The 25985-nt window shown below is 35.8% G+C and overlaps 2 protein-coding genes and 1 long non-coding RNA gene across 3 annotated transcripts; 1 reads left to right on the forward strand and 2 right to left on the reverse strand.

The window, feature by feature from the left end:
• Positions 1-2036: 2036 nt before the first annotated feature.
• On the reverse strand, positions 2037-13377 carry LOC146137536 (2-oxoisovalerate dehydrogenase subunit beta, mitochondrial-like). Its single transcript, XM_083394877.1, has 9 exons — positions 13206-13377; positions 11392-11478; positions 10006-10199; positions 9261-9430; positions 8681-8775; positions 7864-7961; positions 7083-7193; positions 5919-6005; positions 2037-3077 (listed from the first exon to the last, which is right to left on the reverse strand). The coding sequence occupies exons 1-9, from the start codon at positions 13345-13347 to the stop codon at positions 2937-2939; spliced, it is 1125 nt and encodes a 374-aa protein (XP_083251003.1). The 5' UTR covers positions 13348-13377; the 3' UTR covers positions 2037-2936.
• Positions 13378-15606: 2229 nt separating this feature from the next.
• Positions 15607-16184, forward strand: LOC146137537 (ATP synthase F(0) complex subunit g, mitochondrial-like). Its single transcript, XM_083393397.1, has one exon. The coding sequence runs from the start codon at positions 15659-15661 to the stop codon at positions 15956-15958; it is 300 nt and encodes a 99-aa protein (XP_083249523.1). The 5' UTR covers positions 15607-15658; the 3' UTR covers positions 15959-16184.
• LOC146137538 (uncharacterized) lies at positions 15637-19756 on the reverse strand. The gene is made up of 4 exons (XR_014501398.1): positions 18368-19756; positions 17534-17604; positions 17382-17457; positions 15637-16983 (listed from the first exon to the last, which is right to left on the reverse strand). It is a non-coding gene; the product is annotated as an uncharacterized LOC146137538 (long non-coding RNA).
• Positions 19757-25985: the final 6229 nt, after the last annotated feature.

The raw sequence follows: 25985 nt of genomic DNA on the forward strand, positions 1-25985 counted from the left end.
TGCAATTTAGCATTTAGAAGTGCTGCTATTGTGACATTGGCATTTGGATCAGAAGCAAGGCGCCCCAAACAAGCGGCAAATGATTAAAACTACCAGCGGGGTATTTACTAAAACAAAAAAGGTGGCCATGTCTAGAATAAAAACCAGAACCCAATTTTAGATGACGAAAAGGTTAGCAAATACAAAAGACACATATTATTTTTCCAGCGTCATTTGTATATTACCGAAAATTACACGCCACACACTGATCAGATGTTCGAAAATGTCTGGCAGAATTTTCGACTTGGTCACGAATAATAAAGTGGTGTACAAAACATAAGGACGTTTTTCTTATATGTTGCCACTGCTTAACAGCAAAAGAGGTAGCTGGCGAGCGCAATGGTAAGTATTTAAACCAGTGATTCTCAAACAGTGTGCCGCGGCACACTAGTGACCTGCGTGTCTCGAGAGACGGTCAAGTGTGCCGCGGATTTTTTTGTAATTTTGGAAATAAGAGTATTTGTATTCTTAAAAAGCATTTTATACTTGAATATACGCACTACCCATTGCAAAATAATCATACTGAGACATTTACATATAGTATGTCGTGTGTTAAGGACAATTGTAAAATGACTTTATTGTCGTTCTGTTAAAATTGTGCCGCGAAATATTTAAGATATCTTTAGTTTAGCGCGTGCCAAAAAAGTTTGGGGACCACTGATTTAAGCTTATAACAAAACAGCTCTTCGTCAATTACAGTGGCTGGAGTAATCATAAACAGTTTGACCGCTCCGGCCGTTTTACCAGACAAGACAAGACAAGATAATATTTGGATTTGTGTAACTCGAAATTTTTAAAATACGTTTATCGCGTCTTTGAAAAACTAGAGTCGCTTACTTTGAGAACGAACCATATGTTGGCAAGCCCAAATATGATTACAAACAATGTAACATAAATAAAGATGAAAAAATTTTTGTTTTGCAGATCTATACGAAAAATAAACGATTGGCAAATGTTATAGGCTGGAGAATGAATAGGTTCAACTTTCTACAAAAACTTGATTAACTAATCGTCATTTAGGCATTGGTAATAACGCGGCACTAGCTGCTGTACTTTTCAATAGTAGCTTCCAAGTGACTGTTCGATAAGCAGTGCAAAATTAAAGAACCAAAAACATTGCGTGAATGGTAAACGAACTCAAACTTTTTGTAAATTCATTTTGGCGTTGTTAGATTGGTAAAAACAGTGATGAAAAACGATAGAGGTGCGTTTTTAAGTGAAGTTTAACACCCGATGTGTGAAATTTCGGGTTTCACAAATTACCTTTATCGCGAAACCATTTATGCAATGATTACTACTCGTATGAGTCTGGTTAAAACTCTATCCATAATTTTTGTGAAAAAATAGTACCTTTATGCTCCGCCGAACTGAGATAAATACGCGGGCAGGAATTTAACTGTTTTCATCGAACGAAATTTATCTTTGGAGCATAATGGTTGGAGGTTGTAGTAAGACGTAATAAGAATATCAAAGCCCATGTACAGAAGTAAGTAGAATTTTGAACGTTTCAAATACCTCTTTATTCATTTTCAACATAGAGAAAAGGCACTGATAGTTTATCTTAGTTTGTCAAAAAGGCCAATCACGCAAAAATGTTGAACAAAATTGAAGTTGAAGTCTTGACGGAGCTCTTGTACAAATAACTAGGTAATCATGTATTCGACCGATTCGCAATAAATCGTGTTCAGTGGCGAGATTTAATCAGTGAGTACGACGCGATGATTTCAATATTATAAGTTTGAGGAACAGGTTGTTAAAGATCTTGGGGTGGGTTTGCAACCTGGAAATGTTGCCATCAGGAAAATTAGTGGTCGGAAATGTCTTTTTGCAGTACACTGTTTGTGTTTATGGAGTTCGCTCACGATAAGGTCGAGGAATCAGCGTTTTTTGATCGGTACAAGCACAAGAGCAATGGAAGCATGATTGCGCGCCGCAGTGCAATATATTTGTAAATATGAAAGTTGTGTATAAAGTGTGGCGCACTACTTCGCTGCTTTCGCACTACTGCTTTTCGAATTTGCTACGAAAGCTTTTAAGCCCGAAAATAAATATAATTGAAGATTTTTCGGGTTATTTTGAGATTTTTGATTGTACCGAAATGATCTTGGCGATTTGGCAAGGCGGGAATATCGTTTAGAACATGTACGATACTACCGAATCGATACACTAAACCAGGTCGAATGTACCGTCCGTTTGAAGGGTTTGATCGAATCAACTGAATACTTTTTACTTTGCAGGTAATTTTGTCTGAAAAAGATCAGAACTCGGGAGTATTTTAAAATAAACTATACTAAGTAAATTATTGTTTAGTAGCATAAAAAAGCGTTTACATTGTCAGCCTTATCTGTTTAGGCAATCTAATGGATATGAAAAAAGTTGGTGTCAAACTGGAAAGATGTGCTCTTTTAGCAAAAAGTATCCACTTAAAAATAAACTAAAAGTATCGGAAATCCCCAATACGACGTTTTTTAAAGTAGACCTGCCGAAAGGGTTTTGCGAACAAAATTTTCAACAAAACGCCCTATAAACACGGCAAAAACAGCTAATTTTTAAAACAGTAAGGTTCATACGCGAAGCTATAAGAAATACAAAGCAAAGCGTAAACCTTTTAACTAGGTGGTTTTCCACGCAGAAAGATTTTATAGCTGATGAGCGTGTAATTAAGTATCACAAAACCCCCAATACGACGCTTTTCAAAGTAGACCTTAAAAAGTGTTTCGTGAACAACAAAACGCCCTAAAAACACAGCAAAAACACCTTATTTTGAAAACAGTAAGGTCTATACGCATAGATATACAAAGGTAAGCGTAAACCTTAACTTAAATAGGCGGTTTTCTACGCAGAAAAATTATAGCTGATGAGCGTGTAATAGGTCGAAGCGCAAGTCATAGCTGTCGTCAATACTCGGCCGCTCTTTTAACGGCTGCAAGACATCTCCACTTGTCCGGCATGTAGAAGGGCTCCAGGATGTGGGGAAAGGGGGTGTCATACCCACACACACGCTCAACGGGGGCCTCCAGGTTAAGGAAACACTCTTTCTGCGCGCGCCAAATCAGACAAAGGGTTAAAAGGAGGATTTTTGCCAAAATTACGATCTTAAAGTGGAGAGCCGACATATCAAGTTTTGCCGACTTTTTACTATGAAGATATTATGGGACTTTCATAAATCAAACAAATATACTAAATTTTTTCAAAACTTGTCGTTGGCTTCCATTTTTATGCCTGGCTGGTTTAACATCTATAGTTATATCAAATCGGAGAAAGGGTTAAAAGGACGATTTTTGCCAAAAGTGTAGTCAGCCAAGCAGTGTTCCCTCCAAGGTGTGCAACTGTGCAATTGCGCAGCCACACCCGACAAATTGCGCAGAAAAATTTGCTTTTGCGCACTTACATTATTCTCTAATTAAAATCAAAATAACCACTTGTTTGCCACAGCAGTTTGAGCGTTTCGAATTGGTCATTTTTTTGTTGATGTTTCAAGGTTGAAGCTAAAAGCAAGTAAACAAATAAAATCCGCATTGACGATTGTGACATAATAAATTACTGTGTCTAGTCGGTTTTCATCATCCATGCTGTGTATGTTCTTTATCTCGTAGAAATTGAATGTTTTTATTACTTAAAATTAAACGTCAACTGTGGAAAATCAAGCTTAAAAATTGAGTTTAGAACAGTGCCGAACACAGCAGTGGAGTGTTCGTATAATCGGGATCATGTAACCGAAATGCATTTTTAGGACGTGATTCTTGATTAGTGCGATAAAGGCATCAAGCACCCTTTTTTAAAAATTATACATTTTGTCAATTTAACCCAAATATTCGGATATTTTTTCCTGCGACCGCTTTGTTGCCATTTCCTTGAACATTGCAGTTCCACGTGCAAGTTTATTGAAAATATTGGTTTCATGACGTCACGCTTTGTGAGGTCATCTTTAAAATTTTCACGCCTCTCCCCAATACAAAAAACATTGATCTGGTGCGGGTCCCTGCCAACAGCTATAAAATATTCTTGGGCACTACAAAAAACATTTGCGCAGTAGAAAATTTTCTTAAAGGGAACACTGCTGCCAAGGTTTGCGCCAAATTAGGCGGCTTGCTCTTAAAATGCCAGTCGATTGAAATATAAACGTTTCATCAGGAGGCAAAGGGGATATTTCAGAAATTCATTATTTTCTGTGCTGCACTTGTTAATTTTTTTTAAGGAAACAAAAAACAAGATTTCCCTTAAATATAACGTTGGTAATGGTTTATAGCAGCAACAAAACTTGAAGTATTAAAACTGTAAAATACCCAATTTATTGATTTATAAAGTAAAGTATAATAAATATAATTTAAAAATAAATTGCCTTTGTTGTTTAGCTTTTGTAAAATAAACCAGTTTATCGGCAAATTCAAGTGCCAATTCACTTTTCTATAAATCCGGTCTTCCGAGTGGAGATAAACAGATAACATTATACAAAGTTTTTGCTAACATTTTGCTATGAAAATAGTATGTATGACTTCCACAAAACCAAACAAATATTCAAATTTTTAAAGTTTCAAAATTGTCATTGGCTTTCATTTTTATTCCTGGCTGGTTTAACATCTATATAGTTTGCGTTTACTGTGTTCAGCATTATGCAAAGCTTACCGGTATATGGGAAATCATAGTTGTATGAATATATAGTTAGAGAAACTGAATGTTATTTACATTACATGTATAATTAATATAAATGACTATTTAAAAAACCGGTAATCGGTGTCGCTTTTTTAAAGCCAGACAAGACGTATTCCTGTATATTGCATACACAAGACTTGGCCAGAAAAGTTTTTTTGCATTTTGTATTAATGTAATTACCAGCTAAAAATAGCCTTAAAACGTTTTCTGCAACTGGAATTTTGTTTGGTTTGTCTTCCAAGAGTGCCAACAGGTTTTGAGAAATATGTCCACTGCTTTAAATGCACATTTTGGGTAATTAATTTTTGGCCGGCGTAGATTCCGCTTTTAAAGGGGCGTGGCTTGTTTTTCAGATATGTGCTTTTGACTATCGTAGATGAACGGCACGAAATACAATGCATATTAACTATAAGGTATATCTCTTGTGAAATGTGGCCACAGTTACTATATAGCGAACAAGTACCTTAAAGGCTAATACTGACTGAAAGCCTTATTAATAGTACAGCATAAGCATTATATACGGAAGACAAACAGGAATGATCGTTTTTACGAGCAAACTACGGAAACCATACTCATTTTTAAAATGTATTCGTTCAGTTTAGGCAAATAGTTTTTAAACGACTATTGTATGTATTCATTTTGTATGTTTTGTTGTAGTAAACGAAAAATGCCTATTTTCAAGCCGTATGCTTTGAGACGTATTGTTTAAAACGAGGAATCAATGCTTAAATCAGTTGGGATTTGGTTTATAGTTTTCGTATTGCAGAGATAAAGCCAAAAAGTCCAATCTATACTTATGTAACGTTTTGTGTGAAAGTAATTTTATTCTTTCCACCTAGAAAACTCAAAGCGCGGCCCCCCACAGTAAGGTTATCCTGGTGCGGGTTGCCGTTTGGGAAAAACATTTTCGCATATAGCGACAACTTTTTTGTCCAAATTAGCTTAAATTGGAGGGTAATTTTGTCCGAGTTAAACAGGACAACATTTCGTTTCAATTTAGGCTAAAACGGAAAGTTAATTTTTCCGATTTAATGTTGTCCTTTTCAAATTAAATCGGACAAAATTGCACTCCAATTTAAAACAAAAAAATTTGTTCGCATAAGCAGATTAGTTTTTTTTTCGAACGGTGCTCCATAGTCTGGCTGAATGAATTTAAAACACAAAAAAATAAAAATACGGCCTAGCTCGGATTCAGGGTAGTGGCAAATTGAGTTTTTCATATTTACCTGTACAGTAGAGGCAACTTCCCCAGAAAATCCACCAGTATGCGGTGCTTCGTGACTCACCACCATTCGACCAGTTTTTGACACCGACTGCAAAAACAAATGGTGTAAGTCAGTGGTTCTCAGCCGGGTGCCGCGACACATTAGTGTGCCTCGAGAGATTATCAAGTGTGCAGCGAAACTTTTTGTAATTTTGGAAAATAAGTTATTTGTATTACCAATAGGCATACACACAAGCATTTTAGACTTAAACACGCACTATCCATTACAAATTATTAATATTGATATTGAGACATTTACACATAGTTTGTCAAGTGTTAAGGTCGGTTGTAAAATGACTCTATTGTTGTTCTGTCAAAAGTGAGCCGCAAAATATTTAAGATTTTTTTAGTGTGCCGCAAGCTAAAAAGTTTGAAAAATACTGGGTTAAACTGTAAAAACGACCAGGATGTTAAATTGCCCGGTAGTCTGATCGTAGGGTAGCAGTTCGTATGGAAACTTGTTTCGATTCTAGCGTTAGTAGTTGTAGCGGTTCAATTTAACATGGCTGTTTAAATAGAGTGATCAAGTGGTGAAAGAATTTTGACAAATTTTGACCTAGCGAGTAAATGTTGGCAAAGTTTTGACTTTTTTTGACAAGTCAAAAAATATCTCCCTATTATTTAAGTAACGAGGGGGGAGGGGGCATTTTTAGATTCAAATACTTCGAGGCAACCCTGTAGAATCTGTAAATCATAAATCACGAGATTTTGCTTTGTATTAACGCTAAAACAAAAGCAAAAGCTTCTAGGCTCCCAAGCATTTCTTTCGTTGCAAATCAATTCATTGGCTGCAAAATTGTCAAAAGACAAGCGTCGCTTGTGAAACAACAAACATTTCGTGACATTTACAACAAGGGAGGGTCGACGACAGTCGTGCCGACAATGACGTTACAGTTAGCGAAATAGATGTATTTTTGTCAATAGATGACTTAGTTATGCCTGGGGTGTTTTTGCAATTGTTACTGGGGTGTTTTTGCGGTTGTTACTGACAATTTAAATTTCCAATTTCCTGCAATTAACAGATTTTCTTGCATTGCAATTTTGCCTTCTGTATTGTGTGTAACTTTGTAAAATAAAAGTGCATAAAACGTAAGTCGTTTTTTTTTCAACATGAAGAAGACCTTACATTGCAAATAGTTTCCTTGTCCCAAGGATATATAGTAACAACGTCGATCACTTCGCATGAAACACCCATCTGTGTTTTGGCGAGCTCGGCTACTTCTTTGAGAACGTGAATCTGTATGAAGAATTTTATTCTAAATTGCGACGTAAAAACACAAATTCTAGAAATTTCAGGTTGTTAAACGTTTTTTACAAAAATACAAAAAATTTGTCTTAAAAAAAAGTAAGTCACAAATTTGTCGGAAGTCTCTCTCCAAATTTACTGTCAATAACAAAACTGAACTGTCTTTTGTAAAGTGTTCATTAGAGATCGACCGACATTACTTTTTTGGACCGACACCGAAACACGATTTTTACAATTTTGTCAACCGATACCCAGTAACGATTTTTCTATATACCTGGGAAATGTTCTAAACATAAATAAAAAAAAATAAATAAATAATCCAACTAACGTTTTAGTTTATATACCTTTATTCACTAATATTAAACTATTATTTTGCATAATAACTTGGTGTGATGCTAATTTTTTTTATCAGAATTTGAGTTTATCGGCCTACATTTACCTATACCGATATATCGGTAGAGGCCAAATATGGCCAATATCAATTATCGGTCTATCTCTAGTTATTTAGTAGTTATAAAGAACATGAACAGGGTTAAAACAATTTTAGGTGTTTTTTATGTTTCGGGGTAACATCAAAGTAAAAACAGATATCACAAAAAATTTTGAACACTTGATGATTAAAAAACACTTAATTACAGCAATACTAAATATTCAACATTACCTGTGTTCCGTATCCAACCAGAGTTACATCTGAACCTTCAACGATAACTTCAGCTTTCGAAAGCGGCAAAGTATATTTGCCAACTGGTACCTCCTCCTCTAAAATGACAAGAAAATATTGTTTTAGTTGGTAAAAAAGTAAATAGCAATATTTTTGTTTTTAGAGTACTGCTTGGGTTGAACCCGAGTTGTGTATATTGATTAAAAAAAGAAAAGTTGTATTTTTTCGCATTAGTCGTTTAATACTGGTATCAGCAGGGCTGTGGAGTCGGACAAAAAAAGAGTCCGAATCCTGTAAAAAATAAACCTGGGTCTGACTACCGCCAAATGTACAGATTCTCTAGAATCCCAGGTCCAGCTCTATAGCCTGTATTTAACACATTTTCTTAGTTAATTATAAATAACATGGATACACTCATAGGAAGATCATTCAAAACACCAATAGATGTTTGGTAAATATCCATATTATGCTACTCCACCTTTACGAGTTTACAGTTTTCTGCCATATCAGTTTCGAAACTTGCAACTGGGCATGCCCATGTCAGACTCTTACGCAGTAATGCTGAAGTCCCTAATCTAACTCCAGTATAACAATCCAACCCAGCAGTCCTGATTGGTGGTCGCATCATAGGCTAATGCGAGTCTCCATAGTAAGTTAGTTTTGAGCAGTTTTTAAGGACATGACAAAACGCTCAGTAGAGCATATGAAAAGTTAGGCGAAGAAAACAATTGCACCTTTAGCATTATTGTATCCATGTGAATCTAGTCACAGTATAAACCTATACATTATACACATTTATGTGGTATTGTTCTGATACCTGCTGCCCTATACAGAATCTTTGGTTCAAGGAAGATACAAGGGTTGTCATCTTCAATACAGGCAAGCAGAAGGCCTTTCGCTTGGATTGGGCTTCTGTAACACAAAAGACAAAAAGTTCTGAATCAACATGATTTACCACTTACCAGTGTTCAAAATAGCCTCAAATTAAGTTTATTGTACATTTGGTACAATAGAATTGCAAACATGTTACTCTCACAAAGAGTTTTTTTTTACCAAGTAAATAACTTTTCAACCTAAACTTTATTGAGGCTTATTTGTTTATAGATCTTTAAACAACATATTTTACAAAAGCATTGCAAAATTAAACGAGTTTTGTTTTTTTCCTGTTTTTTTAACAAGTCAATGATTTTTACCAAAACTTTATTTTTACCTACAGTTTTCTTTATAGATATTTAAACACCATATTTTGCAAAAGCATAGCGAAACTAAATGAGTTTTGTTTTTTTCCAAACTTTTTTTTACCAAGTCAAAAATTTTTACCAAAACTTCATTTTTACCTACACTTTATCTTTACAGATATATATTTCAACAATATATACAAAAAACGCAAACTATACCTTGGCATAACTACTTTGAGTCCAGGAGTATGGGCAAAGTACGCTTCTGGTGATTGCGAGTGATACAAGCCCCCATGGCCTACAGCGGAGCAGGGCGTGCGAATTGTCAGCTTTCCGCATTCGAACAAACCCCCTGATCGGTATCTGTATTTGGCAGCTTCATTGACCAACTAAAAATATAAATTTTGATTATAAAAATATTGTAAAAAAAATAAAAAAAACAGCCTATATTTATTTGGAAACCAGCAAAATACTCTTAAACAGCTAGCAATCAGGTCAGATAATATTACAAGATCTTAAAAGATATATTTATATATTTCGCTAGCAAAGGCATCGTTTAATCAAAAGATATACTGACAATGCCTTTGCTGGCGAATATTTTTTAAGATGTTTTAAAAGCGTCTCGCCTGAATTGCTAGCTTTGCTAGAGTATTTTGCTGTTACTGATCAGGAATTAAGGTCAACATTTATCTTGTAAGGGTCAAGGTGATTTCCATTATCACATATTCAGTGATTCATATTTGGAAAACAAAGTTTTCAACCGTTTTAAAAACTAAATAAAGATTACAAAATAATTTATCTAAATGCCATAAAAATTACAGTAGGCTGCAAATGTTTATTTATATGCTTCATAAACAACTTTGCAAAATTTTGAACAATCAGCATTACACTGTTACCCTATTAATTAAATGATCTTCTTACATATGAACTTTTTCTGATGTTATTTTAAAGCTTGATGTTTTACCTGATCAAAAGCAGGATAGATGTAGTCGGCAAACTGTATTTCCGCAATTACGTTTGAACCAGCGACGGCGGCGCCGATTGCAAACCCAGCGATGCCTTGTTCACAAAGCGGAGTGTTGAAAACTCGATCTTTGCCATATTTATCGAGCAACTGGTCTGTGCAACGGAAAACGCCACCAAATGCAACATCCTCCCCTAAGAAAAACACAATTGATTGGGCCTGAACGTCGCTCAGTCTCTTTTGAGCTAAATGCATATGTACAGGGTTTTTCAAGGTGTGGCTTGGGTAAACGATAAGAAATTTGAGGTACAACAACTTTTCTATAGTAATTAAAAACTGCTAGTGATATAAGTGAAGAAGTGAACTATATTTTGAGATACCTTAAAATCCCTCCAAGACCTACAGTAAGAAAAACACTTCTTATGGAGTAAGCTTTTCAGAAAAAATACCAGTAATAATAGCTGGCCTGGCAAGCAGCATAGACTTAGTGATTGGTCTTTTTATTCCAAAATTTTGAACGATTTTTAGCATGATGCTCATAAAACTCAAATTTTAGAATGTTGTCAGTGGAACAGATAACCTCCACATAGCAGTAATGCAAAATCAACCTGTCTAAATGCCATGGGCCCATGACAATACCTAAGCATATTAAGTATAAATATATACAATGTCAGGGTTGGCCTTAAGCACTCACCCGCTCGCCAATGCGAGTGCAAATCGCTCCTGGCGAGTGCTGATTGATACCCACTCGCCCGACTGGCGAGTGGCTAATTGTAAATGTTTTATATTATTTGTAATCAGTGTTTTTTAAGACGTTTTAAGAGACCAAAGCGGCCCACTGACCACTGCGGTATTTTGAAAAATAGACTGGAAATAAACGACCAGACTTTTATAAAAACTTATGTTTACATATAGAAACGAACCAAAAGACAGGTTAACCATAACCCAAGAAATGACCGCGCTAGGACGTAAATTTGCAGACGGCGTGCCAACGAATTTGGCGAGTGTTATTTCGGCTGGGCGAGTGCTGATTGATAGCCGCTCGCCACGCTAGCGAGTGTAAATTTTTTCTTAGGAACAACCCTGAATGTATTATAAATCAAAAACAGCTCCTCTGGTAATTGTAAAATTACAAGAGGAGCTGATTTTGATTTATATTACCATGCCTGGTAGCAACAGTTTATATATACAATGTATATTATACAATATACATATATATATATTCCTGACCCAATCTGCCTTTTATGATTGGTTCAAAGAAATTCAGGTGTTCGCATTCTACTAAAACCAGAAAAACGCTTTAATACTCTGCATACTTTCATATGAGTTTAATACTACTTGTTATGGATTCCGCAAAAACGTGACTAAAAATCATTGTTAACTTGCCAAAAATTAAAGTTGTTGGATCATTTTGCATTGCAATATCCATTGCACTTGTCAACGATTTGAGGTAGCTCATCTTTTCTGTAGGGCCTGAAAAATAATATTCATTGTTAACATATTATAAATAAGAATGGAAAATACAAAAACAGCGATCACCATATGGAAAGTATGGCAGATCTCAGTTAGATCATGTGGGTACACAGCCAAAAAAATTGGGTTGGCCAGGTGAATGGAATGTAAAGAGTGCATCCTCCTATAACGTATATAAAAAGTGGATGCATATTTTAGGGTGGTGCAGACTTAATTAATAACAAAAATGAGGGTGAACTTGACATACTTTCACAGTTCGTCAAAGACTTTGAAAACAGATCAAATTTTTTGTGGTAAAAAATGCCACTTTTACTAATAGTTCAAATATATATTTACAACAGCTCATTTATATTAACCCTAGTAAAGTGCATTTTATAAAGGATGCACTAGGTCAGGGTTTCTCAACCGTGGCCCTCGCCCCCCCTGGGGGGCCACGGGCATAACTCTCTAGCTAGATATAGCAAAACCAAAGTTTCACTATTTCAAAATTTACCAGGTAACTTAATTTCGAGTTTTTCATTATGACTGTTAATCTTACTTGTAACGTAGCCATGCAAATTATTACTTGCCGATACCCTTGCCTAATCATTAAGTGTCCGAAAAATGCTGTTAGGCAAGCAACTAATGTGCAATGCCAGGTGAAATGGTTTGCAATTTCGGGCGTTCAGTTGCAAAAGAAACATTCCATCGTAAAATACAAAATACTCTACAGGGTTATTCAAATATTCAAGGTCAGTTTTAGGCCAACATTCAACGGTTCATGCACAGCTTATTTGCCAAGTAGGCTAACAGTAACGCAGTAATAAACAGAAATCTAAAAATTATCTCGACGAATGTAGTGGCACCACTTGGCTCAGTACAAAACACAACCGAATATAAAAAATACCGGCGGGGTCAAAGAACAAGATTTGTAATGACTAACTAAGTTAATTCAAATTAAAATGACTTATTTGTACAATTTTTAAAAGTAAGTGCATTTATTTGTTGATTAATTGCTGTATTAGTTATTAACGTGAAGAAGTAAAACGAGTAAAATATGTTAAACACAATGCTTGGTATTTTTATAAGCAGGGGGGCCATGAGGGTCGAGAGCCTTTCAAAGGGGGCCATGAAGCATAAAAGGTTGAGAACCTCTGCACTAAGTTATTTGCCACTGGTCACTCTTTTATGCTTGCATCCAAACGTGATTATGCATTGTTTGGGTTAGGGTTTGCGTTTGGTGGGAGGTAGTATCAAAAAGCCTCATAATGTGCCTATAAGCTATTTGCCCGTATCGCTCTTTTACGCTTGCACAGAGCCAGTTCTGAAAGTAAGGCAGATCTTAACAAGAACTTACAAGTGCACGGCTGAAAAAAATCTGGGTGAACAAGTGCAACAAAGGTAAAAAAGTGCAATTCAGGTGCACTTTCCAATTTCTGGGTTAACTTAATGAATTTCCGATGCATTCTGTATTGCATACTGCCAAGTAAACGAATGCTGGTGCATTAAATAAGGGTGTAAAAGCGTTTTTTTTTTTTCAGCTCAGATTTTCTTCGGGGTGCACTTTTGAAGAAAAAAAAAACAAAAAAAAACTGAGGGTGCACTTGCCATACTTTCCAGTGTGGTGCACCGGTTAGAGAATATATGTCAATTTAAACTACTTTTATGGTCTCCAGGTATTTGAAGCCTCTTTCTTATAAGAATGTGTATACACATAGGTCTATAAAGTGTCCTTAATTTGTACTTACCATAATCAGTTGGTGCTGGATCTGGTTTGAAAATAAAATGTGCAGCATTTCTCTGAGTCGTTGCAATTGGAGAGGCTTGTTGAAGAACTTTCTTGCCAAAGCTGTTTTGCAATACTTTCTTTGTTAACGTCCTAAATGCCATAGCGTTTGTTGCACTTCAACAAGCTAAAACTATCACTAAAAGTATAACAATGTGTTAAAAACAATTTGAAACAAAATATGTCACATAGTGACATATGAGATAACTTTACATACAATGCAACAAAAATAAAGGTTAATTTATGAAAAGGCCTCTATGTATGGCAAAATGTATAACCAACATCAAAATTAATCTTAAAACAATTAACTAATAATAAATAATTTTCGCAACTATGACACGTTTTGTTGCCAACTTGTAAATGTAAACAACAGTTGACTAAAATGCCTACTGTCTTCAAGATATAAAATGGCGGCCCATTTGCCAGCGGTTTATGGGTTGGTAGATTTTATTGTTTAAATATCGTTTAGGATAAATTATGTTGTCGGTGTTATCATTTACATTTATATTTAAGTACCAGTTACTCACAACTTTCTGAAATAAAAAAATACAAACAATTCGGTTTCAGATAGACATAATAGCGCACAATGGCATTTTATTTTCGATCGCGTTTGGAACGTTGTGAAAACGCGTGTGACAGAAAGTGGGGTCGAGATTTTGACTTTGCTGGAAACTTGTGTTTTCAGTTTGTTTATTTATTGTAATATATCGTATAAGTTGGGGCGTGTATTCATCCAACGTGTATAGTTTTTCAAGTAAAATGATTGACTTTATGTTCGATCATGACTAAGTTCTTAATTGTAGTCAAGCGTAGTTGTTTTAATCGTGTCTGTCTTTTCCGTTTCAACTGCGTTTGTGAAAGACTATTACAGCCTATCCGCCGTTAAAAAAGAGGGAAATTCACCAAGTAACCTTCTAATGCCTTGTCCTAATCAAAACTAAGCTGCACGTTGACACCGTTGTCTTTTATTTTAGCATGTTCGGTGCTGTTTCCCTGATGTAATAAAGACGGCGCTCTTAACTTATGTACGTAAAAATTAATAAAAAAAAAAACTTTTTTCAAATGCCGTATACCACAACGCATATTGTTTGGGTTAGGGTGCGGGTTAGCGTTTGGTTGAGGGTGGGTCAAGTTATTATTAATAATAAGCATAATATTACTGTCTTATTTTGTTTTGTTTTTTTACATAACTTTTCACGTACATAAGTAAAAGAGCGCCATAAAAACATGGTTTTCAATTATTAAATCAAACTGTAATAATTAAGTACTTTTTGTGTGAATGGCATATAAAATTCCAAAGCCTCCATGTCTGTTAGCATCTTAGAAACCATTGCGCAAGAGTTGTTTTGGCAAACTAAGATTGCAAAACCTCTGCATTGAAGTAAATGTCAAAGTTTGCATGGCTGTAAATCAATTACCAACAAAATCAATAGACTGGCTTTTATATGAAATGTAAAATGTGTACAAAAGTCCTATGCCTTTGATATGCTATTTTTAATTATGTTTGCAAGTTTCTCGACCCAAAATTTAGTTTTGCCACAGCGTTTAAAAGCAACAAACAGTAAAACTTTTAGCCAACAAAATCGCGAAGTTGCCTATTGTTTATTTTGTACTTTTCCAATTGATTTTAAAGCTTTTAGGAAAACACTCTAATTGACATAGCTAAGTAGTTTTAATATTGCAATAGCGTTCTGTCAAGTTTTTTTTTTACAGCCCTGACTTACACTTTAATCTTTCTATATGTTCCACAAGCGGGTGTATTTTACTTTAAGTGATTGGATAATCACTATTAGGTGTATGCATGCTGACTAATATATAATTTAAGATGATTAGAAAATCGAATCACCAACGTAGAATAAATAAATGTATTAATTTACTAAGCTTAAAACCACCTGAACCTAAATGCTAACCCCAATCCTAGTTTTTAAAAATAATGCTTTGTAATTCAATGCATTATAGAAAGGCATTAGCCACTTTCAAACATAGTAGTTCGTTTGAGATTTGTTCGTCCTTAAACGTCCTCACTTCATTCTTATTTTTTTAATTTAAAAAATGCGAGGACCTTTTTATTTAAACATTGTGTTCTGCTTTTTTTTAAAAAACCTTTTCCTAAGAATAATTGCATTTATTAACTAAAATTTGCAACCTTTTGAAAATTGCAAACCGAATATTTGAAAAAGAAGATATCTCCTCACCCTAATGCACGTTAGTGACGACAATGACTTCGAATGGTAGCTAAACAGTATAGACTTTCTTGTCTCAGTCAAAATCAGTCACTATAGGTTCTAGTTTATAATAGAGAAATATATTTCGCCAATCACGGCATCATCAGTCTCTAAAAAACGAATACAAAATAATGTTGCTTTTGCAAATTGTTTTGTTTTTTTAGGAATCATAACTTACATAAAAGAGAAAATGTCAAAGCTAATGGCAAAGATCCCGGTCTGGACCAAATCCGGAGTTGCCTTTGTAACTCCCAGAATGCAGACCTTCTGGAAGTACGCCAAAGTTGAGCTTAGACCCCCAACCCCAGGCGAGATGGGGGTTGCTATGGGCGACGCGCAGAAGGGTGTGGCCAACATCATGTCCGGGCGAGTGGCCCAACTCACGGTACGACAGGCCTGGCAGAATACCCTTGTCGCTACCGAGGTCCTAATGTGGTTCTTTGTCGGCGAAATTATCGGAAGAAAAAGCTTCATTGGCTACGACGTTTAAACTGGATATTTTTGTGTGTTTTTTTTCTTTAAAAATTTCCCCAATATCGCTATTTGGTGTTTTGCTGTCAAGTAATGATTCGATTTCTCTGATAAAATTTTTTGTTCAACCCGAAAAGTTTAATTTATTTGTTATTTTGCCAAAAAATATTACATTTTGAAACTAAATAGTTCATTATCGCATACTTTTACGATTATGTGACAATAAAATATTCAACTTTGGCAGAGCATAATTTGTTTTTTTGTTTGACAAAGTTACATATAAAGTTTTACATTTTACACAGTATGCATAATTGTGGAAAAAGTTTTCAAAAAAATAACTGAAAAATAGTAGTAAGTGCTATGTAATTTTTAGAACTGCTAGCAAATTTATGTTAAAAGCAATTCTATAAAGAATGCTAAACAACGCCTTTGTGACACTTTTGACAATTTCCATGCCCCCAAAACAAAAATCCTGCTGAGAGAAGCTTGATAACTCAACTGATTACCACGACTGACCGCACTTAAAAGCGTTTAAAAGCGTTCAAACCTAATATAAGCAACATAAACTATAAAGCTTGTAACGTTATGCTGAAATGATTTTATTTGCAAACAATGTAAAAACTTGGGTACACTATGTACGGATCTGTAATGTAGCTTAATAATAAATTTCAAAGCCAAAAAGGTCGAGTAGATCGACAGCATCTTGATTAAGACGTTTCGATACGAACTTGTATCATCTTCAGTTAGTGAAGATGCTGTCGATCTACTCGACCTTTTTGGCTTTGAAATTTATTATTAATGTAAAAACTGTGTATAAAAAACGCCAAAAGACACTGAGCATATTGCAGCAATAAACTTAGAAAGAAACTTTCTTCAAAGGGTTTTGTTTTGGAAAAAAATGAAAAATACAAGTGGTTGCATAAAATAAGATCACGTCTATTTTGCGACGATATTTGAGGCTAGGATAACATTAGCGTTAAAAGTACCGAAAAGGCCCTTGTGGTAGTTTGCATTCAAACAAATGTCGACATCTGAGGCACAACCCTGTGAAAAAAAGACAGATTGGGTTTAGCGTATTCACTAGAAAAGTGTTTTTTTAAATTTTTTGTTAGCACGGACCCCTAAAAAGCAATTCGGTTCGCTCGGAATAAGGTCAAAGTGGAACATTTTCAGAGACTATGTAATTGAATTGACGCCATAAAACAAGTAAAAAAAACCTACTGTTTTCGGTCGAACTTATGCGCAAATGTGAAACTGAAATCGCGTCTAATTACATTCAAGAAGATGGCGGCGTTTTGTTTAATTAATCCATTTTCTTTTAGAAAAACTATTTGGACTTTTAATTTAAAAGTTAGATTTTTATTGACCTACGTGGCCCACTATAAAAAAAGAAAGAAATCAGATTTGCGATAAAATTGTCGAGCAAATTGGACTAAACATACCTGAGAATCTAACTTTGTCACATCTTGCCGGGGTGTACCACTTGAAAGTTTTGTCGCAAAATGTCGGACAGACAATCTAAAAAAGTCGTTTTTTTACCGATATGCTTTTTTCTCTACTACACATCATATGCTATTTTTTAGCTTTTACTTACCCGATAAAACCTTTTTGCACTCAACCCTTTCATCCTTCGCGATCTACGATTTGGTCTTCCGCTAGTTGGTGCTAAAGATGTAATTCAGGCTCATTTAGAAATCAGGGCAAACTACTTTAGGCCAGGGGTTCTTAAACTGGGGTTCATAAACCCCTCGGGGGTATGTGAACTAGATTAAGGGGGTCCCTGTAGGCCTGATTGAAATGTCAGTGCATATTTACAAACCATTAATTTTTTAAAGAAAGCAGTTTAATTAAAATACGGTTTTCCACTGACTGTATTTGGACTCATACACAGTACCAAATTTCGAAACTGGTAAGGCAGCAAATTGTAATTTGTAAAGGAGTAAATCATATCGGGGAATATTTTTGAACCACAAATTCTGGGTCGATGAGTTATATAACACCCCTATGAGTGGATTACTGAATATCAATCCTAGCCTATTTTAAGTTATACGTGAATGAGTGGAATACAGCCGATAGAGTGAGAGTGCGCCCCGGACTGAACAAAACCTGCAAATTTGACCGAAGTCGGACTGGGACTCAAAATTCTGACTAAAATTTTTTTTTGCGGCCGAAGTCAGATTTTAATGCACCCCACAGCCCTGGATTTTAGTCAAAAATGTTGCATTTGTATGGCTTTGCTTTTTAACTACGATTTTATGACTTTTTCCTTTCTTGGCTAGTTTGTAACAACCCAATGCACAACATATGTACACTTTTTCACCTAGCCTATAATTTGCCATCACAATCAGCCCGTTTCGAACAATAGCCTACATCTATTTTGGTTGCCATAAACGCAATATTCAGTATTCAAAATAAAACCAAATCTTACCAGAAAATTCCAAGACGAGGACACATATCAGCAGAGCGACCATAAGGTAACGCATTTTTCGTGTCTTAAGTTTGCCGCTATTTAAAAATAATACAGTAAGTTACAATAATCTTCCTACAAAGAAAAAACAGGTTGATAAACGATTGCTCCCCACAAAACCAAACATTGGCTACAAGATTTATGTCTCAAAAAGCGTCTCTTAAATTGTGCGGTATAACCAAGTGCATACTTGTAATCTTAGTATAGGCATCTGAGCATTGTATTACCACAGATGTTTTAGTAAACAAATGTTGCCAGCACAGGGGCCATGGCCCCAAAATTTATAAATAATTTACTCTTAATAATTTGTTTTGTAGCATGAGCAGTTCCAGTACGACTAGGCCTACCACAATCGATCACAGGCATCACACCTTCAATTGTCATGCGCTGTTATATCATAAACGATGTAGTTAATATTACGCTTGCTATACATTAATGTAGTTTTACTACTTTTGGACGGTTATATCGCGTTAACATTCAGTCAGTCGAAACGGTTTGCTTGCATTATATTTGTTTTCGTTACGGCAGTTAATAGGGTGGTAACAGCTGAACAAAAAAGTTCAAACAACGCGTGGGTAAAATATCCGCTGTTAAATTTTACGACGACGTCGCACAGTGTTTTCGTTTTCTATCTTAACTCAATTGCGATAATAAAATCCTCTCAGGTATTATTATCCCCTGAAATGTGCAAACTTCTTGCAACGAAAGACTGCAGCAATTAATTGCATTTTGTCAAACAAACATATTATTAAATAAACTTTTGAGTCCAAACCTTCAGTAAAATATTTATCTCAATGTTGTGTCAGATGGCAAACTTTTCTAAAGGCGCCGCAAGCAAACAACTGCGAGAATCACTGTTCTATTGGACAACCAGCCTGTCCCAGACTTGAAGATAATTTTAGTTTTCTATTTCATTGAATTAGAGCAAAATGCGGCTAATTCTAATTTTAATCTAATTTGTGAATTGCTTGTGTGCTCTAATTCTAGTTTTAATCTAATTCGGATTTCACCAAAAATGCTACTTTGTCCAACGACATTTTTAGTCTCTTAGTTTAAAACAAACAATTTGAATTCAAACTCTTTGGTTGGAACGTTTTTTCACAGTCTGAAAAAGCATATGTTATGCTAAAAGACATCAAAATTAGCACAAATATATTGACCATTCATATTCTTAGTAGAACACTTGTCGATTTAGATGAAATTGACTGTAAATAATTAAATGTAATTCTAGTTCAAATTCTTGTTTAAACTCGATTTTTTTTAAGAATTCGGTAATTCTAATTCTAACCTAATTCGAGAAAACTTAAAATGATCTAATTCTAATTCTAATATAATTTGGAAAAACTAAAATAAATCTAGTTGTCCAAGTCTGGCCTGTCCAATGTTGTTCTTGCTCTTTTTGAAGGCTCGAAGCTCTGAAGATGATCTGCGAATATTAGACCCAGCTCCAGTCAAATTTATACCAGTCTACACCGTGAAATGAAACCAGGGAGTTACCCCTTGGTACAATGCACAATAAATCACCTTTCAGGTCACTACCTCTCGGTTTTCAATGATGACAGAGTATCGTTTTTGCTGCGTTAGAGACACAAAGCTTGATGCAACGGAGACATCCGGTGTTGTCTAAACAGTCACAATAGCTCGCTTGGATTGAAACTCTCCGCATTACCTAATCACTTTCGAAATATTATAGCTTAGTGCTTTGGCTTCACCTTGTTTATTGCTCTACCAAGGCACTGTGAAACTTGTCTGTTTAGCATTTCTCGTTTCGTTCCCGATAAAGCTATGTTGCAATCCTTCATTTTTGTGCGAAAAACGCCAGCAGCGTATCTATGCATGAATGCCCAAATAATATTAAGGGGTTCGTTTGGTATCGCCAAATTACCCAATAAAAACATATACGCGCCTTAGAAATGACACATTTCCGAACTTGAACATGTTTAAGTCGGAATTATGTTTTCCTAAGATAAAAAAAAGTTAAACATTTTCTGTGAAGATATGGCCGACTGTAGAAGAGCAGATTTATTGAATAAAACATGTTTTAGATTACCTCAATAAAACTAACCTACAGTGGGGAACGACTATATAAGCGCGAAGCTCGTTGCTATACAACAAAATAAATTTCCAAAGTTCCTTTTTCAAAGCCCGTACGACTATAGATATTCAAATAAATAACAAAAATACAGCAACACTTACATATTGCTAGGAACCACTAATATCGTTCGACATATAATTGTCTTGAGAGTTAAGCCGTTCTACCAATGGCAAATAACGATAAACAACACGTCATACAGCTATTCAAATGCAACCTCCCAAACTAGCAGCATTTAAGGCTAGCGGGCGTGCAATAAAATTTTTTGGGAGAATTTGCGATTTTTTTTTTACTAGTTTGCACCAGGATGTTTGTAGAATCAGGAAATTGACCAATTGCTAGGGGCAAATCCCCTTTTATGTTATGGAAGGGCATGAATTTGTTTCATGAATGACAAAGTTACGTCATGACGTGACGTCATTAAAAGAATAATCTACTCACATTTTTTGCACATTTTGGCGTGCACATTTTTGCGCACATTGTGCAAAATAACGCCACGTCCCATGTTCAACCTATGGGCCAAATAGATTTTTTAAATAGTCAAAAACATTGAAAAAACCGGCAGAAAATTATAGGATTTACAAAGTAAAATTCTTAAAAAAAATACAGTTCGAGGGACGGGATTGCATAGCCTCATGCACCACCCCTCCCCCTAAATCTGCCCAGGCGCCACCGTGACAAACTGATCCCTTGATTAGCACACCTTCCGGCGTGAAAAGCAAACGTTATAGGCATCGACAGACTGGCGAAATCGTTGTTTTGCACGTCACACAGGGAAGCAACGTTAAACAAATGGCGCATTGTCTTTGCGGTTTCGCTTGCATTGTTCTATAACGTTACTCGCTAATGCGCGTTTTGTTGCATAAGTGTCGCGACTGACACGTGTGCCGTTAAAAATAGTTACTGCTGCTCAGTGGTGGGATTCAAATTTTATTTCTGGCCGGTTCTATCACAAAATTCTTATATTTCAGCCGGTTCTGTTACAAAAAGTCACATTTTCACGGAAATAATTAAAGTAGTTGCAAGAACAGGATGTAACCCCTTTTAACTTGGTCATGGGCGTTTTTCGCAGAATCGCCGCGTCACAATTACTCACGCGTGCACTTGGTTTGTGACGTAACAGACATTGAGCGCGAAAACACAACTTGCGATGGCGCGAAACGTGTCGAAAGTTTTTTTGTGATTTCATTTCGGAAAGCTTTCAAGGCTCAATTTAACCGCCAAAGGAAAATAAAATGTGACTAAAAATACAGTGGCAGTTAATGAACGCTCTTTGGGCTATATTAATCATTACTCATACATTAGTTTAGTACTTATATCGCCGAAAAAAGCGACCAAAACACTGTCATTGATCCTAAAGTTTAAGTTATTTTCTAAACAAACACTTAGCGGCATTATTAATTGTCACCTCATTATATGACAATCTGTTATTTGGCCATATTTGGTTTAGATTTGCCATTAACATTATCTATGGAAGTGTAAACCTGCAACATATTTCGCAAGACCAATTTACTGATGTGTTCCTGTTTTTATGCTTTCGATGGAAGTTGGAAACATTTGACAGTTTTCCCAAAACCGGTTTGTTAAATCGTTCGCGTTTGTAGCAGTATGGAAAAACAAAAATAAACTGAAAACAATTGGCAGGTCCCCAAACCGCTTAACGAAGAGTTCCTGTTTATGCCTTCATGGGAAATTTGAGAAATTTGACGGGTTTTCCAAGATCCTTTCAATAACGTGGCTTTGTTTACAGTACAGTAATGAAAACTACAAACCATTAACCGGTTTCGCAAGACCAGTTTAATGATGTGTTCCTGTTTATGCCTTCATGGAAAATTTGAAAAATTTGACGGGTTTTCCAAGATCCTTTCAATAACGTGGCTTTGTTTACAGTACAGTAATGAAAACTACAAACCATTAACCGGTTTCGCAAGACCAGTTTAATGATGTGTTCCTGTTTTCTTTCTATATGAAAGTTGGAAATATTGGAAACTATACATCTTCAATGCATCTTTCGTAAGCATTCAAACGACTTGGCAACATACGTTTAATAGATCATTCCCGTATATAACATTTACAGCAATTTAATTGTTTTAACCAAACATGCAATATCTGCGTTTTTAAATAATGAGACGCAAAAATAATGTGAAATGTTTGTTAAACTGAGTATGATCTATGTAGGCCTACCCACTCAATTCAAATTTCTGTCTTTACACTTTTCGCAAATCAAATAGTAATTAGAATAAGGGCCTTTTTTGTTTTTTCAAATTAGATTAGAAGTAGAATTACCTAATTCTTAAAAATTAAAAAATAAACTAAATTTAAAATAGAATTACATTTTTATTATTTCACAAGAAATTTGCTTTAAGAACGTTGATGGCAAATATTTCCTAAAAAAGAAAATATTGGTATTTTTAGGCTATATGCTTTACGGAATATGAAATAAGCTATAACAAGTCGTTCCAATCGGCAGAGGGTATTAATTAAAATTTACTGAGAGACTAAAAATGCCATAGTGCAAAGTAGCATTTTTGACAAAACACTTGTTGCGGTCTTGCAACATCTTTAGCCGTTAGTAATTACTTAAGGAATACTAAATTAACACATTCAGTACCCCAATGGGTTTTAAACATTCGTGCATTTCATAGGCGCCGGTTACCACGATATTACTTCGCGAATCGCAGTTTGAAGTTTGGATTGCACGCCATAAAGTATAATAGGGTTGCCAAGTGATATAATGAGATATGATCTATTGCCGGAAAGCAGTCTGTCAATGCATGGGACGCACCATGAAGCGGCCCACGTATTAACACTTTTGCGGACACATGTAAAAGCTACCACAGACGCGACTCCTTTTCGCTGGGAAAACGACACGCATGTAACTTTTCCGATCCGTTCGCGCGAAAATAAAATAGCACCTGAAATGCAAGGTCCTTTTCGCATTGTACGTTTGACGCTCACCAATGTAACTGTCGATTTGTCGCAAAATGAATTGCGCACGATTCCGCGTGATCAGGCATATCCTATAACAATGAACCATAGTATCACTACTAAAAAGTAAAATAAATTATATTGACCAAGTAGAATTAAACGAAATTCAATTGCTCGTTTAATTTAACCGAATTTTAAATGCAGGTTTTCCGCTTGTAAATGTAAGCATTTTTCTGTGAAACAATGCATAATTATTTTGTAAAAAAATAACGTATCAGACCGTGCGGTTGTGCAGTTTCATGTTTGACAATGATAGCAGTAATGCTACTTATCGTATGATTAATGTGATAATTAAGTTATATATGAATTGAAGTGATCGGAACACTTTTGCAAAAAATTCCGGAGGTGACGGCCACCTTTGCAAAAAACGGAAGTGATCGGAACACTTTTGCAAAAAATTCCGGAGGTGACGGCCACCTTTGCAAAAAACGGAAGTGTGAGGGGCACTTTTGCAACACTCCCTTGAGGTTTGAAAAACACCTTTGCAAAATTTTGAAAAAAATCAATTTTTGTCTGATTTTTTTATCGCCTGAAATCGTAACTGCAATTATTCCATAATCAATATGCGCAGCTGGAGATTAGTATGAACGTCTTGTGGTTTCAGAAGGTTTGGCACATGCACGGGAAAGCAGCCTAATATGCGAATGAGTTGTTAGCACGAAATGGATCGGTAACACTAGCTATTATGGTACGTAGAATGCGATAAATGCTTCACGCTTCAGGCTGGGCCACTCTGTAAATACCGCTCACTAACATCGTTTCATTGTTTCCCTCCAATGATCTTGGATAGCAGCGTACAAGACTCGTAATTGGAGTAGGGATTGGTTGCAAGTTGTTTTCCTAATCATTTTGCAGCTAGGACTGGCCCTCTGTATAACTGTAAACTAAGATTAGCAATATAATCCTGTCATTGAGCAAGTGCACACTCATGTAACCATTTCCGAAGATATTCACGACGACACTAAAGTCTTGTCAGTGTTGTCCAACGTCAATTGTTTTCCGTGTTCTTCGACTTGTGGACATGCCATTCAACGTTATTCAGATGGTCAGTCACGCGCATGCAGCACGCGTCCATGTGACACCGCGTGTCCTCCTTGCAAGACTCGGGCGGGAGCCCCTGCTTCATTAAAACTTTCAATTTCAAGAAGGAAAACTTCAAGCCTGGCGTCCTTGCTTTCCTACCTGGACATCTTGGAGAAATTGGACAAAGTTCTCAGCTTCTGGCATAGAAATGCAAAGCCGTTTCTTGCAGTTGTTGGATAACCGTCCGAACGACTGGATACGTATACAGGAAACCAACAACTGCCCTCGCAATTTTGCAAACATAACGCTATTTGAACCTCGCTTTTCACACTTTTCGTCTAATGAATTAATTGTTACTACACAACAACGGAGTGGTTTGGACGCTCGCCTCCTTGATTTATTTTTGTTAGCTTATCCACAAGAATGGTTTCCCAATAACACCATAATAACGAACCGTAAAACTTCCTTTCCTGTTCGTTAGCTACGGACCGCGCATGTATAAAAAATGTTGCGCCCTTTCATGTCGTTTAGCAACTGGTTCTCCTAATGTCGCTATAGCACGTAAAATAACCCTTGCCCTTTTTGGCAATGTAATTAATATTTCAGTAGCTCTCGTATGTTTCAAACCGAACTTTCGTATAAAGCGTTTTCTTTTATGTCTTTGATTGCTTGTTTGTTTTCCGAGGCAACGCTTCACTATGAAATGCAGGATCAAATCATCGCTTTTTCCTTGCAACAAACAAGTTTTACGGTTGAAGATTTGCATGCAGAAAGTGGGGTCGATATTTTGACTTTGCTGGAAACTTGTCTTTTTATTTTGTTTATTTATTGTAATATATCGTATAAGTTGGGGCGTGTATTCATCCAACGTGTATAGTTTTTCAAGTAAAATGATTGACTTTATGTTCGATCATGACTAAGTTCTTAATTGTAGTCAAACGTAGTTGTTTTAATCGTGTCTGTCTTTTCCGTTTCAACTGCGTTTGTGAAAGACTATTACAGCCTATCCGCCGTTAAAAAAGAGGGAAATTCACCAAGTAACCTTCTAATGCCTTGTCCTAATCAAAACTAAGCTGCACGTTGACACCGTTGTCTTTTATTTAGCATGTTCGGTGCTGTTTCCCTGATGTAATAAAGACGGCGCTCTTAACTTATGTACGTAAAAATTAATAAAAAAAAAAATTTCTTCAAATGCCGCATACCACAACACATATTGTTTGGGTTAGGGTGCGGGTTAGCGTTTGGTTGAGGGTGGGTCAAGTTATTATTAATAATAAACATAATATTACTTGACCCACCATCACCCAAACGCTAACCCGCACCCTAACCCAAACAATATGCGTTGTGGTATGCGGTATTATTATTATTTTTTTTTTTTGCATAACTTTTCACGTACAATAGTGAAAGAGCGCCGTAAAAATTAATAAAAAAAAAACTTTCTTCAAATGCCGCATACCACAAATATTGTTTGGGTTA

The sequence above is a fragment of the Ascidiella aspersa genome, chromosome 7, assembly GCF_963924565.1.
Source record: "Ascidiella aspersa chromosome 7, kaAscAspe10.2, whole genome shotgun sequence".
Lineage (NCBI taxonomy): Eukaryota > Metazoa > Chordata > Ascidiacea > Phlebobranchia > Ascidiidae > Ascidiella > Ascidiella aspersa.